This window comes from Cryptotermes secundus, unplaced genomic scaffold (assembly GCF_002891405.2).
Source record: "Cryptotermes secundus unplaced genomic scaffold, Csec_1.0 scaffold5, whole genome shotgun sequence".
Classification (NCBI taxonomy): domain Eukaryota; kingdom Metazoa; phylum Arthropoda; class Insecta; order Blattodea; family Kalotermitidae; genus Cryptotermes; species Cryptotermes secundus.
Genome location: NW_019724742.1, coordinates 134,587 through 150,614, shown reverse-complemented (window position 1 = coordinate 150,614; position 16,028 = coordinate 134,587). Strand labels below are relative to the sequence as shown.

The 16,028-nt window shown below is 36.1% G+C and overlaps 1 protein-coding gene across 7 annotated transcripts in view; it reads right to left on the bottom strand.

The window, feature by feature from the left end:
• Positions 1-16,028, bottom strand: part of LOC111862641 (transcriptional regulator ATRX) — a 95,664-nt gene that overhangs the window by 15,021 nt on the left and 64,615 nt on the right. For all 7 annotated transcript variants that reach the window (XM_033750740.1, XM_023848158.1, XM_023848162.1 and 4 more), the window contains 6 exons: positions 13,357-13,531; positions 12,998-13,213; positions 10,369-10,546; positions 6,019-6,189; positions 1,795-1,963; positions 1,625-1,680 (listed from right to left, as the gene is read on the bottom strand). In XM_033750740.1, coding sequence (XP_033606631.1) covers positions 1,625-1,680; positions 1,795-1,963; positions 6,019-6,189; positions 10,369-10,546; positions 12,998-13,213; positions 13,357-13,531 — 965 coding nt within the window. The remainder of the gene's footprint in view (positions 1-1,624; positions 1,681-1,794; positions 1,964-6,018; positions 6,190-10,368; positions 10,547-12,997; positions 13,214-13,356; positions 13,532-16,028) is intronic.

Sequence of the window (16,028 nt, the reverse complement as noted above, 5' to 3'; positions counted from 1 at the left end):
GGATTAATACTGCTCCAACACCAACTGTTCTGAGCACTGATATACCCAATCACAAGAAACCAAGTTTCATCAGTGGAAAATATAAGTGTTGGAGCAAGGAGGCTGTCATATTCTGCCCAGAAAAACCTGTTACACAAATGTGTTCATCTCTCTTAATCACCATGTTCAAAGTGCTTCAGCAAGTATCATTTTAAAGAAGTGCAGATGTACATGTACTTTTTAGTCACTTGAAACCTCTGCCTGTTCAGTTAATCATGTCAGGGATTTGTAAAGTGATTTTTTTAATTTAGCTTCAATTTCATCAAGTTTTTCCTAAGCTGGCACCCCATTCTTCCTAGTGTATTTCTTGTTTAATGGTTTGAAGATCACTAATGAAGCAGGAAGTCCAACACCAGGATATGTACAGTCAAACCTTCTTTTACATGATTTATGATTTACTTTTCACATAAGTACTGTATAGAAGAACCTACTGTTCAGACATATATCCATCGTCTCAATCAAGTACCGTAAAAGGGGACAAAAAAATATGTCTGAATGGATTCTAAAGAGTTCAGTTGGTGTATAAAAGTCACAAATGCTGGGTTTTTGGACTTTGACCATCGTCCAGTGTTTTAAAAAACTACAGAACACAATGTTTTGCAAACTGCATATCCTTCTGTTCTCAGGTGAGGGGGGAAACACCTTCTCTGATGAGTCCCTTAGAAAGAGTTAACCTCAATCATTGGACAACCTTTTACATCATAACTAGAGCTATATAAATATCTCAGACCAAGTTAGCAACTCATAGGGAAGATCAGTATGATCTGACAGAGTCTTCATGGGATTCTGTAAGGTTTTAATTCCAAGTTTTCAGGTTTTATTCCACACACGACACTAGTTGTTGGCACAAAATGGTTTTGCAACCTTCTCCAATTAATCACATGCACTGGTGTTCACGGACTTGGTTTGTTGCACAAAATTTTCATCTCCCTTTCTACCTTAGTTTCAGGTTATTTTTTTTTGCACATTTTCCCATTATCTCCTTTTGACAAAGCCTGGTCTCAGGTATTTATATAGCTACAGCAATACTGAGACAGGTTGTCCAGTGATCAAGGTTAGCTCTTTCTAAGGGACCCAACAGAGTAGGTGTCTCCCTCCTCACCTAATGACAAAAATGGATATAGTTTCCGAAATATTGGGTTCTCTAGTTTTTCAGAACACTGGACAATACATGAAGTCCTAAAATCCAGTAATTCTGAGATGTCTGAATGTCTTATAAGGACAGAAACACAAGCAAGACTGAGAGGTTTTGCAGTGAGCCATGTTTTTCTCACAGATGGAGAAGACTGATTCATCTTTTTGAGAAAGACACTGTATTAAAGGACTTCATACATACGAAGCACTCTTAAAACCAAGTGATCATTACATCTGTTCAAGTTATGTTCTTCTGAAATCAAATACTTAAAAAAAAAATTGCATATTAAGGCTTTAAAACAGCACATCAAACAATCAGTTCACACATCATCATGATACTGAGACTAATAATAATAATAATAATATGACACTTAAAAATGTCAAACTATAACTAACAAATAATTTAAAAGCAACATATTCGTTTTAACACACTAGATAATCCTATACTGACCTCTTTCCTTATGATTTCACGAAGAGCTGCCATGTTCAGAGTGGGTGGCCCAGTTACTAAAATTTAATGAAGAAATTGCAAAATTAAAAAGTAGTACAGAACAATGTTAACTGCATGTAACAAGAAATGTGTTGAAAATTAGAACTCACATTAATCTCCTCTAAACAAACCTGGTGGAATGATCTTTCCTTTCTTCTCACTCTCATATTCTTCCCATGCGGCTTTACGTTCCTCTTCATTGAGCTCTTCCTCCTCTTTGTTTTCAAGCAAAGATTCATGTTCATGGTACGTAACAATCCACTCCTCATGTTCCTTTAACAGTTCTGCCAGCAGTCGATCCTAAAAAGAATAATTCTTTCAGGATGAAAAAACTATGGTATGCAAATTTTTGTACAAACTCTGAGCATAAAAAGAAACATTTAGAGGAAGCAGAATATACGAATGTTCCCAACTCTGGGGCACATATTCCACCATGATTTACCAAGTGCAAAAACAACTTCATAAAGTCATAACTACACACAAGAGCCCTGGAGCTGAAGGCATTAGTATATGCTGAAGGTAGAAGAAATTATAGGGTAATTATATTTAACAAATTAGGGATGTACAGTTCTGGTTTTACTTCTAAGGCTGGTACATGAATCATGCTCTTTACAAGTGATCTCTGTATCTGAATTTAAAAAAATTATGGGCAGAGAAGTTATGTATATGAAACTATTATTTTATGGACACTTTATGATTTTAAAATTTGAGGCAATCTGGTCTTCAGAAACGAGGAAAAGACTAGTAATAAATGAATGGTCTATATAACAGAAAATAATCTCTAGTCTCACAAAAGTGGCAATGCATTTCTTCCTAGAAGCATGATATAGTGTTAATCCCAGCTGCTTGCATTTCACATATCAGTCATTTATACTTTCATTTTCACTGGCACACATAATGTGTAAAATGAAGTATGAGCTCAGGTCACACCAGGTGTGCTTGAGCAATCATCTGGAATTTCATTTAAGCACATTACAGCAAGCAAACACACCTTAATATTACACTTCAGTAATGCAATTTTAGAGAGGGGGGGGAAGGACAGCCAAAGACAGTGATTAAATAAATGTGTCAAGTGCAACAGTGGCCTTCTTGGAATGTGCCTGAATCATTCATTTGGAAGTCATTAATTCATCTGAAAAACTCCCGTTATAACGATACGGTAAACCATGTAGAAGTCACCTCTTTAACAGTACAGTTACTGTGTTCTTAGCTATTATTGTGCTTTGAATGATTCATTGCCGTGGATATCGGCTTTCAACAGAGCAGGTTACACTGCGTGCAGTGAATCATAGTACTAGAACCACTGCGTAGCGATAAGCACATTAGACCACTGTAGGTCGCGGTGAAAGGGCTGAGAAGGCCTACCCCTCATATATTCATTGTGTAGTGATAGGCGCCAATTCTTGAATGTTTGGGATCAGGTTAACCTATTCATTTCCTAGAAATGTCTCATCTGTCACAATACAAATCCTTCGAATTTGGCCTTCAACATCACTTTCATTTCATAATTGTTAAATCATCCTAACATTCAAAGCAAAATAGGTCAAAATGCTGTTAAATACCAAAAATAAATAACTTTTAAATAATTAAATGAATATCTCAATCACTGTAATCCATCAAAACTGCCAAAACTATAAAAATATCTATTTCATGAACAGGGTTATCTGTTCCCTTCTCACTGAATGTGTTGCTGGTAGTAGTACTACGCCAAAATAATGCTGACTGACCAATTGCTCAGTTATTTATCAACACGTTATCAAGTGCAATGGTTATGATGTGCTAATGATAGGGTGATCTGTAAATGGTGAATTATTAAATTAAGTGGTTGTGGCCCCTTTTAAAGTAATATTCCAGCATTTTGCTGGAAGAAATAAGGAAAACAGAATACTTCAGACAGAATAGCTAGTCTATGGGCTAAATTGTTGATTATGTAACTTCCTGAATATCAAGCAGGAACACTATCCACCAAGATCTTCTTTAAAATTACACTGTACATGTAAACACTAGTCACAACAGTCACATGATCAAATTTGCAATGATACAATGTTATGAACTGTACTGAATACAATCCTGCAAAATCCATACCTGTTACTCCAGTGAGTCACTCCATTTTAAAATCGAAGAAGGCATACAAACTAGGTCAGATAACAACTGACAAATATGGGCCAACATGAAAGCAGAACTCACCCAACTCAACAGCACTTTCAGACTGTCCAATGTTGACTCACGAATGAAGCAAGTGACAGAATCACTAGGGAGGATTGGATTTTGCATGTCCAAAATGCAGAGCAATTACAGGAAGAGGACTTCTGCCCCACCTCTCCAAAATACTCTGGATAAAGTTATGTAATGCATTACAGCACAGTTAGGTGATGAATGTGGTGGCTCAAAATGATATGGACAATGAAAATGAAGATAGTGACAAGTCATTGGCTGTCCCATTATTATAAATATGTTGTTTTATGTTTATTTATATAGACACTGTCAACAATTACTACAGCTTTTGAGAATGGAATAAACCTTTATATTTCTTCATCAAACTGTTTGCTTTATGTTGTATTTTTTCAGTATCAATATGTTTTGTCTACATGAAAATGCATACACCATTCATTAATCTCATTCAGTGCCTAGCAAGCTTCCAGCAATAATGCCATTCACTATCACTGTCTTAGCTCCATATAACTAGATTCTGTGTCTTACATAGCATTATCTGAACCAATTAGTTAAACATTTTCTTATACTTAAATAATCTTTTGCACTATTAACCAACTCCTTAGTAGGAGTTACACACAAAAGCACTGTCTGCTGTTTACTTTGTGCATGCACATCCTACCCAAATTCTACACAGAATCTGTTGCAAAACAATAAGCCTGAAAGTTCTCAACTTTTAAACACGTGGTAAAATTTGATTTGGTTCATCCTGGTCCATCACACTAGCAATATGACAAAAGGCTAATCAACTCCATCCAGTGTGACTGATAAAATGTTTCTTATTTCTTTCCTTTTTAATCTTTTATCCTTGACATGTTTTGGTCTTAGAGACCATCTTCAGAAGGATATTTCAATACAGGCAGAAACTACTATTCCAATGTGGTTGGTCAATAACAATACATACATACAATATCATCACAATGCCATGAATAAAATATGATCCTTTAGCAACTACAGCAACGTGCATGAATACATTAAAATATTTATACAGGACACAAACCATATTAGTTCTAAAAATTTTAACATAATCTATTTTAAACCATACTTGTAAATAGACTAATTGTAATAATTTATAAATGTTTTAATGTATTCATGCACGTTGATGTAGTTGCTAAAGGATCATATTTTATTCATGGCACTGTGATGATATTGTATGTATGTATGTACTGATATTGACCAACCACATTTTAATAGTAGTTTCTGCCTGTAGCTGAAGACGGTCTCTAAGACTGAAACATGTTAAGGATAAGAGGTTAAAAAAGAAAGAAATAACTAAAAAAAACATTTTATCAGTCACACTGAATGGAGTTTACCCTTTTGTAATGTGGCAAAATGGTTTAAAACTTGTTCACTGATCTGTCAACTGGTATTCCAGCCGGCTTTTCCTTGCAAAGTGCATCTGAAGACTACAGATTCAAAATCTTTGTTCTCTGCATTGGTTTCTATTTCACTACTCTCCCACCACAAAGAAAAGCTCACTGTACTCTGTATCAGGCCTTAAAATGGTAAATCACGTCAAAGGTGTCAGTCCATTCACCTCTGTGATGAGCAGCTGACTTCAAAGACATTTATTACTCTAAGCACTGAATTTATGCCTTGCAATCTGTTGCCATAATGAAGGTAGAATATTTTCTTGTCATAAACGACACAAAGCATGAAAAAACTGACTCTAGTAAAGCAATATAATACTCTATGAAACAAGCTGGTGGGATGAAGAAGACGCTTACAGAACATCAGAGCATGCACATATCTCATTACTTAAAATTTGGATGGCATAAGTTACAGAAAGGTTGAAAAGCCTTCGTCTTGATGCAGAACTGTCTCCTACTACGTTTCTCCAGGACATTTCACATGTTGTCAGTCAAGTGATAGCAAACTTAGATGTTATGCTCATAAATAAACTGGATTGTAACAGTAGCAATATATGTCTGTGGTTTCCACTGCCATGTGTAGCAAACTTGACAGCAGTGAACTGTAACTGGAGTTAGTTCAACATAACAGCACTGTAAAATTATGGAAGGCACAAAGCTATGTTTTGATAATACATGGATTTAAATGAGGTTAAAATGAATATGATTAATGTCATTCAAGTCAGAAATTTGAATGAATTATGTAAGAAGTATAGAGCATTTCATGTTACATACCTTAGGTAGAATTGGAGTTGGCCGTTTTGTCTTCTGTTCGGGATTAAACCGGTACAGCTCCTGAAGGTCAGCCATGTTGTAATGCCTCTCAATCTGTTGCTCATCCACAACTCGGCATGATAGGGACAACTTTGTTACTTGCCGATCATAGATTTTTTCTTCCATTGTGCCCTACAATGAATTATGACACATTCATCCCAGTGCAGAATCAAAACAATTTCTTCCCACTGAAATAACAACCAACTTCCAATGTATATGAGACCTGGCACACAGAACATAAGGGGCATATAAAGCAGATTATGTGACAACAGTTGCATGACAAATGGCAAAATATAAGTTAGATATAGTGGGAGAACAGGAAATCAGATGGAACAGGCGGATCAATGAACCTGGAGATGATTATAAAATTCTCTATGGAAATGGCTATGATTGTCATGAACTGGGGAATGAATTTTTTTACATAAGAAATCATATCAACAGTTAAGAGGTGAGAGTTTGTCAGTGATGTCATATACAATACTAAGATGCTGCTAGTGTAATGTTATTCTGAATGTACATGCCCCAACAAAGGATAAAAATGATGATATGAAGGACAGCTCCTATGAGGAACTAGAATGTGTATTTGACCTATTTCTAAAGTACCAAATGAACATTTTGTTACGACACTTCAATGTCAAAGTAGAGAAGATACTGTTAAACAAACAACTGGGAGTGAGAGTTTACATTAAATTAGCAATGATACTGGAGTTAGATTACTAAACGTTGCCACATCCAAAATTCTGTCAACAGTACAGCGTTCCCACATCACAACCCTCATAAACTGACAGGAAGACATTGAATCAGCCTAACCATACTTTCATGGATAGGAGACAGCGATCTTCTTGCAGATTTTCACAACACTCTGAATATGTGGAAGAATTACTTCTCTCAGCTATTGAATGTACATAAGCGGCCTTTGTAGTCTAGGGGTAACGCCCCCACCTCATGACTCAAGGTATGCAGGTTCAAACCCGGCGGAGGTCGTGGAATTTTTAAGGGCGGAAAAATTCAGGGAACAAGTCCTCCGGGAGGGACTTTAAGCTGTGTGTCCCATGTTGTAGATTTACGGCATGTAAAAGAACCTCATGTCTCTAGGAGACCTCTGAGCTAAATTATTATGTAATAATTTCCCGCCCAAGTAGTTTCCAATGCCTCTGGTAGATGGGGGAAGCATCAAGGCCCGACCTTGTTGGCTCAACGGGGCTGATACCACACACAGTTACCGGTAGGGTATGGCGACAGTAGAAATTAAAGGGGGACGCACAATGGACCAAAACTGGTCTAAGTGCATGGGGAAACCCACCCCCTCTAATAATAATAATAATAATAATAATAATAATAATAATAATAATAATAATAATAATAATAAAAATAATAATATTGAATGTACATAGGGTTAGGTAGATGACAATGTCTGTGCTACAGTAAATCTACTGGGGATAAAATAAATATCATAAAATAAACACAGCTCTAATTATGCTGATGTCTTGTCACCTAAATCATAACACAAAAACAGGTAACAAAGCCTCTGAAAATGTGGCTAAGTTTAAAACACCTAAGATAATAAAAAAACAAAATTTGTTTTATGAGGAAATTAAGAGCAAACTTGATTTGGGTAATACTTGCTGCCATTCAGTTCAGAACCTTTCATCTTCTCATCTGTGTGTGAAACTTGGTCTCTTACATTAAGGGAAGAACATACGAGGTGTGTTCAGGAAATAACGGGAATTTTAAAATTTCGCGGGTTTGGAGAGTCCAATTGTCAAAATTTTTTTTTTATTATGTTGGTATACATGCCCCTGAAGTACAATAAAATTTTCAGCTGTATTCATTGCTTACTTTGTCTGTGGCAGCCGCTAAGGTTAGACGTGTTTTTATGAGCTTGGCGATTTTCGTTTGTTAAAAGAAATGGATCAAAGAATTTGTATCAAATTTTGCGTAAAAAATGAAATAAAGTGTTACAAAGTGTGTGAAATGTTAACAAAGGCCTATGGTGAGTCTGTTATGAGTAAAACAAGAGTTTACGAGTGGTATAAGCGTTTCCAAGATGGCCGTGAAGACGTTGCAGATGACGAGCGCCCCGGACGCCCCAGCACATCAACAACCGATGAAAACGTGGAAAAAGTGAAAGCAATGATTATGAATGATCGCCGAATCACAATCAGAGAAGTCGCTGATGATGTTGGCATATCGATTGGCTCATGCCATGAAATTTTTTCGAATGTTTTGGGTATGAAACGCGTGGCAGCAAAATTTGTTCCAAAATTGCTGAATTTTGAACAAAAACAGCGGCGAATGGAAGTTGCTCAGGAATCACTAAAGGAAGTCAACGATGATGCAGAATTACTGAAACGTGTTATAACAGGTGACGAAACATGGGTTTACGGATATGACGTTGAAACTAAGGCTCAATCGTCTCAGTGGAAGCATCCTGGATCGCCAAGACCGAAAAAGGCTCGACAAGTGCGTTCGAACGTGAAGGTTATGCTTACTGTGTTCTTCAATTTTAATGGCATAGTGCATCATGAATTCTTGCCTCAAGGTCAAACGGTCAATAAGGAGTACTACCTGAAAGTTCAACGCCGTTTGCGTGAGGCAATCCGAAAAAAACGCCCGGATTTGTGGAAAAACAATTCATGGCTTTTGCACCACGATAATGCACCTGCTCACACTTCGTTGCTTGTTCGTGAATTCTTGGCCAAAAACAATACTGTAACGATGCCCCAGCCTCCATATTCGCCAGACATGGCTCCGTGTGACTTTTTCCTATTTCCAAAAATAAAGAGAACCTTAAAGGGCCGTCGTTTTACAAGCATAGATGACATTAAAAGCGCATCGCTGAAAGAGCTAAAGGCTATCCCAAAAATCGAGTTTGAGAAGTGTTTCGATGATTGGAAGAAGCGCTGGTGTAAGTGCATAATATCGAATGGGGACTATTTTGAAGGCGACAACATTAATGTAGACGAATGAATAAATATTTTTTCCAAAATACGGAAATTCCCGTCATTTTTTGAACACACCTCGTACACTAAGGGTATTTGAGAACTGGGTGTTGAGGAAAATATCTTAACCAAAGAGGGATGAAATAACAGGAGGTTGGAGAAAACTGCACAATGAAGGGCTTCATATCTTGTACTCTTTACCAAATAAAATGAGAAAGATGAAGTTATGAAGGAAAAGATAAGCCAGGAAGGTAGTACATGTGGGACAGAAGAGGAATACATATAAGGTTTTGGTGGAAAAGTCAGGAGGAGACAGAACACTAGGAAGCGGCAATATTTGTAAACGGAACTTATTTTGTGGATACGCCTCATACTTATTGATTTTTGGATGTGGCAAAGATTACTACTCTAACTCCATTATCATTACTAATTTCATGCAAACACTTATTCCCAATTGTTGCTTTGAAAATATCTTCCCTACCTACTTTGGCACTGAAGTTTCCTAAAAGAATTTTCATGTGGTACTTCGGGAATTTATTAAATACATAGTTCTTTGTAGAGCCTGTCTTTATATCATCAATTTTATCTTCTGTTGGGGCATGAACATTCAGAACGATGATATCACACCTGTGTCCTCTTAGTATTATGTATGACATCCTATCACAAATGAACTCTCTCCTCTTAACTGCTGATACGATTCTCTTATGTGTGACAAAACCTGTACCTGATTCAGATTTTCATTCATCTTTCTGTAGAAAAATGTATATTCGCCTGCTGGTTTGGTGCCACCTCCATCCTATCTAACCTCCTATACTTCCACTAAATCTAACTTATATTTTGAGATTCCTTCTGCCACTGCCCTGAGCAAACCTGCCATATACCTACGTCTAACATTCCAAGTACCAAGTCTCCTATCCATTTTCTTTCATTTAGGCAATTTATCCACAGAATCTGTCCATTTATTCACACAAAATTAAAATTACAAATGCCATCTGCACCATACAACTACTCTCTGCATGATCACTACATCAAATAAGTTCTTTGGATGCAACTTCAGTTAAAAATCAATAACAAATCAACTACAATTTGAAAATAAGATGTAAGTGTAAAGTGCGAGAAGAAAAATGCAACTTTTCAATAGTGCGACTGAAATTTCTCAAACAAGGTGGCAGTTACAAACACTTAAAAACCATAGCCAACAGAAAGCCAATGAGAAAGCATGTAAAACCAGTGGATAATAAATTGGATCACTGGGAGAAAAAGGATTAATAATTACCAACCTTAATCTTCGAATTGATAAACTTATTACATGAAAATCTGTTCCGCAGTATAAAATTTACTTCTACTTGTTTAAGCGCATAGCCCATACCTGTGCTAGGAATCGATATATGTAGCATGGCTTCTTCTGGCCAAATCTGTACACCCGGAAGATGCTCTGAACATCATGCGAAGGGTTCCATGATGCATCAAAAATTATAACACGGTTTGCAGCATACAAATTTATGCCCAGACCTCCAGCACGAGTTGAAATGATGAAGAGGCGAGCCCTGCAGGTGACAGATTTAACAGAACAAATGTTAGACGCACACTCTCAGCTGCACATTCAATCTTCAGTATCTATCTACCTACCTAGCACTTGGCATTACAGCCTGGATGAGCCTTAGGCTCCTATACAACCAGTCTCCAATGCTCTAGTCCTCATTTTCTCTACCAATCCTTTCACTCTTTTAGGTTGTTCTCAACATCACCTAGCCATCTTATCCTGGGTCTTCCTTTTCTTCTTTTGGAATATAGCCTTCCTTTTAACATTCTCTTTGGCATTGCATTATATTCCGTCAATTTTGTAACGTATCATTTCTTGGGCTAGTTCCTGCATCTTTCCGGGTTGCAGCATTGCATGTATATTCCAAGTCACCATCACATCACTATTACTTGCCCTTTGCTTAGTCTGTTTCCCATATGTTCAACTTATCCGAGGCTGGTTGTTAGGTTTCTAAGCAAAATTCTTTTTACAGGATGTGGCTGTTAGCCTCATGCCCAACCTCCAACCTGGAGGACCAGGGTCTCTCTCTTAGTCTGAAACTACATGTCATCTGGAGTTGCTGACAAATAATGGAACATCTTCTGTACTGCATTATCAGGAGAAATAACTTTGTGGCATAATCTATAGGCTTACAGATACTAGTGTCCTTCTACCAAGCAAACTTATAAAAGTAAGACTGATCAGTACTGCAAAATGGAATTAGAGTTAGAGTTACATGGAGTTATATTAGAAATGTATTCTTTCTCAACTGAAATAATACAATAATCTCCAATAGAAGTAATACAGTATCATGTCATAATACTGTACACACTTCCTACATTAGCAACATATATCTATTGCCATCTGATATGAAAAATATTAACCCAGTATATTTGTATTTCCAACATTGTATGAATACCAAAGTATACTGAAAACAGAATCTAGTAACTTTCTAATTATAATCGCTAACTGACGATGATGCATTCTGGTTCATGGAATGGTCCAAGAATAAGCTTAACTTCACAGTTTCTATGTGACATCAGATCTTCAGCATCTGGATGGCAATAAATATATAAACATCATCCATACCTGCATATTTGAAACTGTGACCCTTAAATCTCTGTTTCAGCTTGTACTTGCACATTTCAATGCTGGCATAGTACGTAGGTAAGTCAATAAGTAAGTTATAAATGGATATAGAACTTAAACAAATAAGCGTTCTGATTTGAAAAATGTTTTCATTTCTCAACATAATCTCCCTGTACACTGAGGCACTTGTCCCATCATTTCACAAGCCCCTGAAAACCAGCAGCATAAAATTTTTTGGGCTGCTGTTGGAACCAGGCGGTGACTGGGATCACAAAGGCATACTGCTCACTGCATTCCAGCCTCAAGGACAAACCGTAAATGCCAACTCCTACTGTAACATCCTCAGGAAACTCTGTATGGCCATTCAACAGAAGTGACCAGGACTCCTCACCAAAGGCGTGTTGCTCTTGCATGACAACGCACGTCCCCATACTGCCAACAAGTGAGACGCTACAAAATTTCAAGTGGGAAGTCCTCAAGCATCCTCCGTATAACCCTGACCTTGCTCCAAGCGACTTCCATTTGTTCGGCCCTCTTAAACATCATCCTTTGGCTGAACATTTTTCCAATGAAGCTATAGAAAGCGAAATCACAGCCTGGTTCCGACAGCAGCCCAAAGAATTTTATGCTGCTAGTTTTCAGGGGCTTGTGAAATGATGGGACAAATGCCTCAATGTACAGGGAGATTATGTTGAGAAATAAAAGCATTTTTCAAATAAGTACTCTTATTTGTTTAAGTTCTATATCCTTTTGTAACTTACTTATTGACTTACCCTCATAGTCTGTTTCAAGACACATTTATTCCTAAAAGTGAAGAATGAAGGCTCCAGATAAATATATCTAAATATTTGCGGGACCAATAATTTCTGCAAACAGTTTCATATTTAAACTGGTCAAATATTTAATCATTTTCTAATTATAATAATGCTTTTGTGGGTGTCTTCTTTGCCTATTCACTCTCGCATCAATCACAGTTTCATCTTCCTTATCCCCAGGATTTATTGGAAATTGAACACTCTCATCACAATCATGAACATATACATAACTTCCACTATCATTATACAATATTTTTTTGTCACAAAATTCATCAAAATTTCAGTTCTGTTTTGCGCATCTAGTTCATAAGAAGTACTGCAGTCATTCTCACTCTACTCCCAAACGATCTGAAGGTCAACAAAATACTTATGTAGGGAATATACTAATGGAGACACAAAAATAGAACATCTACTGATATAAACATTCAAAGAAAGTCTTAAGAAATGACAGAATAATACCGATTGTCTTCCCTACTTGCAATCAACAAGAAATGTTCTTGTGGTACTACCGCTGGCAACTTCTACAGCCAGTACATACTCAGTATATGACCTTTAAGGACTTGTTTACAAACCTGTGGTTATCTTCACGATTGAAGGCCTTGCACCATATATTACGATTCTCAACTGATGTTGAACCATCAAGGCGAAAATAATCTAATCCCATAGTCCATGAACTGGCATTATTTCCTAGTGACTCTTCAGTTTCTTTCTCTTGTGTAGCAGTATCAGGGCATTGCAAAAAATATTCAATGAGGTTCAGCGAGGAGAGGGACTGGCTAAATACCAGCCTGAAACAGAATAATGCATATGGGACACAGTCTTACTGAAGAGTCCACATAAATTCCTATTACCAGGATCTCACATGACACCTCTTGATAAAAATTTCAGTAACTCACACACAGGACTTAACAAATAACTGGGCTGTACTCACGCTTTATCTCCAATTTTCTCACATTCCCGAAGTATGGAAAACAAAAGAACTAATTTTCCACTGTATTTCATATTTTCAAGTTCATCCCCTTCAGTGAACTGCTTCCACCAAGACAAAGGGTTTGTTTTCTCATCACCATCATCATCATCTTTATCAGCCTCTGAAGCTTCTGGTTCTATAACACACACCAGGCATATATAAAAAGACAATATGAAGTTGTGCGATTACTTCATATATTATTCTGTCCATGCAAGCTGAAATAATAAAGAAGATAAAAATATATTTGAATGCACAGAATAACATTTTTCCTTGCAATCAGAAATCACATTTATTTTCACTAGATAAATGAACCCAAGAAGATTCAATTCTGCAGCAATCTGGTTAACTTATCTTTAATTTTTGCATCCTGCTGTTTTGTATTATGTGACCAGTAAAACTGTACTTTCCTATCCTATCGCCATTGATGCCCTTATATTTTGGGCACACTTTCTTCAATTCCCAGTCTTTCCTAACTAATTATATGAAGGACAGTTTTCTTGCAAAGCTGCAAGTTCATCAGCTACTCAAGGAATTCCCCACCTTCTATGGAACACATAGGTTCATTCCCATTATCACAAAATTCATATTTATTCTTCTTCATTATGACATCAAGCAGTCTAGTAGAGGGCTATTATGTTTATATTAGCCCACCTACCAGTCCCTGTGGATGAACTCAGTTCTCCTTTCATATCCCATTTCTTCAAGACTGATTTTAATATTATCCTCCTATATATACCTACCTGTGTAATGTATATAAGCTTTGGTTAGTTAACAATATTGTGACAGCACAACCTAGAATTCATCCTGGTTTTATGTTCACAAGTTTGTTATTAACTTTGTACTGAAGTTTATCTAAAATGGAAAAGACACAGTCTCTCAAGTGATCTCTTCCTTAAAGGTTTTTTGACTAAAATTTTGCATGTAATTCTTGCATGTGTTATATGTCCCATCATCAAGTTCTCCTTGATTTCATTATCCTGACTGTACCTGGATGAGTGTAAACTATAAAGCTTGCTATCATGCAATCTTCTCCAGTCATTTCTAGAAGCTTTGATCTGTTCTAACAATGACACGATGCATGAGAAGTTAAATGAATTAATTAGATTCATATTGTGGTATTCTGGGTTATGACACCATGCAGTGTAGTAGCTGATTATGAACATTTAAAGGGAATATTTGAACCCACCTACCACACAACCCAGTGCCATAATTTCAGCATTTATATATGAATTATCAGATGTCCCAAACCAGACTACAGATTGACAATAGTCATGTATAATGGTGAGACCAATATTATTATTATTATTTATTTCAACCATAGCTGTAGAGAATTACAATTGGACATGTCAAACATCAACAACATCATACCAAAAATAACATAAGAAAAAAAAACATAACATTCACACAGTGACTCATGACTATAACACAGCAATACGTTTTTAACTTAATTTAAGAATAATAAATACTCAAAAAAAAAGACATAAGAATAAATATTTTAAACATATAGACAGATTTATTAACAAGCAGTTTACGTCAAAAATTAATAATAATAAATACTCCAAAAAAGGCATAAAAATATACAGACAGATTTATCAACAAAACAGTCCATGTCAACAATTATTAAAAAATTCTTGAAGAGAACAGATGACATTACACAACAAATAATTCTTAAGTTTCTTCTTAAAAACATTAAAATTTTTAACATTCTTTAATTCAGTTGGAAGGACATTAAATATTTTGGTACCCATACTAATCACCCCTCTCTTGCTACACTCACTATTACAAAATTGTACATACATATTGTGTTTATGAATAGTGTTATAGCCATGAACATCAGAATACTGGGTGGTATAAATCTTATTTTTTATCATAAAACATAGCATCTCAAAAATATATAACGAAGTAACAGTTAAAATCTTTAATTCACGAAAGAAATTTCTACAGGAAACTCTATTTTTAACACCTTTTATCACCCTTACACATTTTTTCTGCAGTTTAAATAGAGTTTCAGAGTCCTTTTGCACCCCACCCCAAAAAATAATACCGTATTTCAACATGGACTCAAATTTTGCAAGATACACACTTCTTAAAACAGTTTGGCTCACTGAGTCCCGTAGGGATTTTATCAAATAGGTAGTCTTGCTAAGTTTTTGACACACATATTGAGTGTGTGTTGCCCAACTTAAATCTTCAGTAATGCAAATACCCAAAAATTTTACATCCACTGAATAACCCACATCCTTATTATTTAAATAAAAAAAAGGGGTCTGGTAATTTGAATAGATCTACTTCCCCGAAAAAATAATACCTTTGTCTTATCCATGTTTATTATTAAACGATTTTCATAAAACCATTTTTCTAATAATCAATATATTTGTATTATCAGCAAATAGTACTACCTCTGCATTATGTATAACTTGGGGCAGATCATTTATAAATAATAGGAATAAAAGGGGTCCCAAAACAGAACCTTGAGGTATGCCATATTTAATTGCTTTAAGGGATGAGGTAACTGTCTTCATTTTTGAAGTCTTTTGATCCATATAGTGAATTTCAAGAAACTGTGATCTATCTGTAAGATACGATCTCATCCATGCATGAGATATTCCTCTCAGTCCATAAGGTTCCAACTT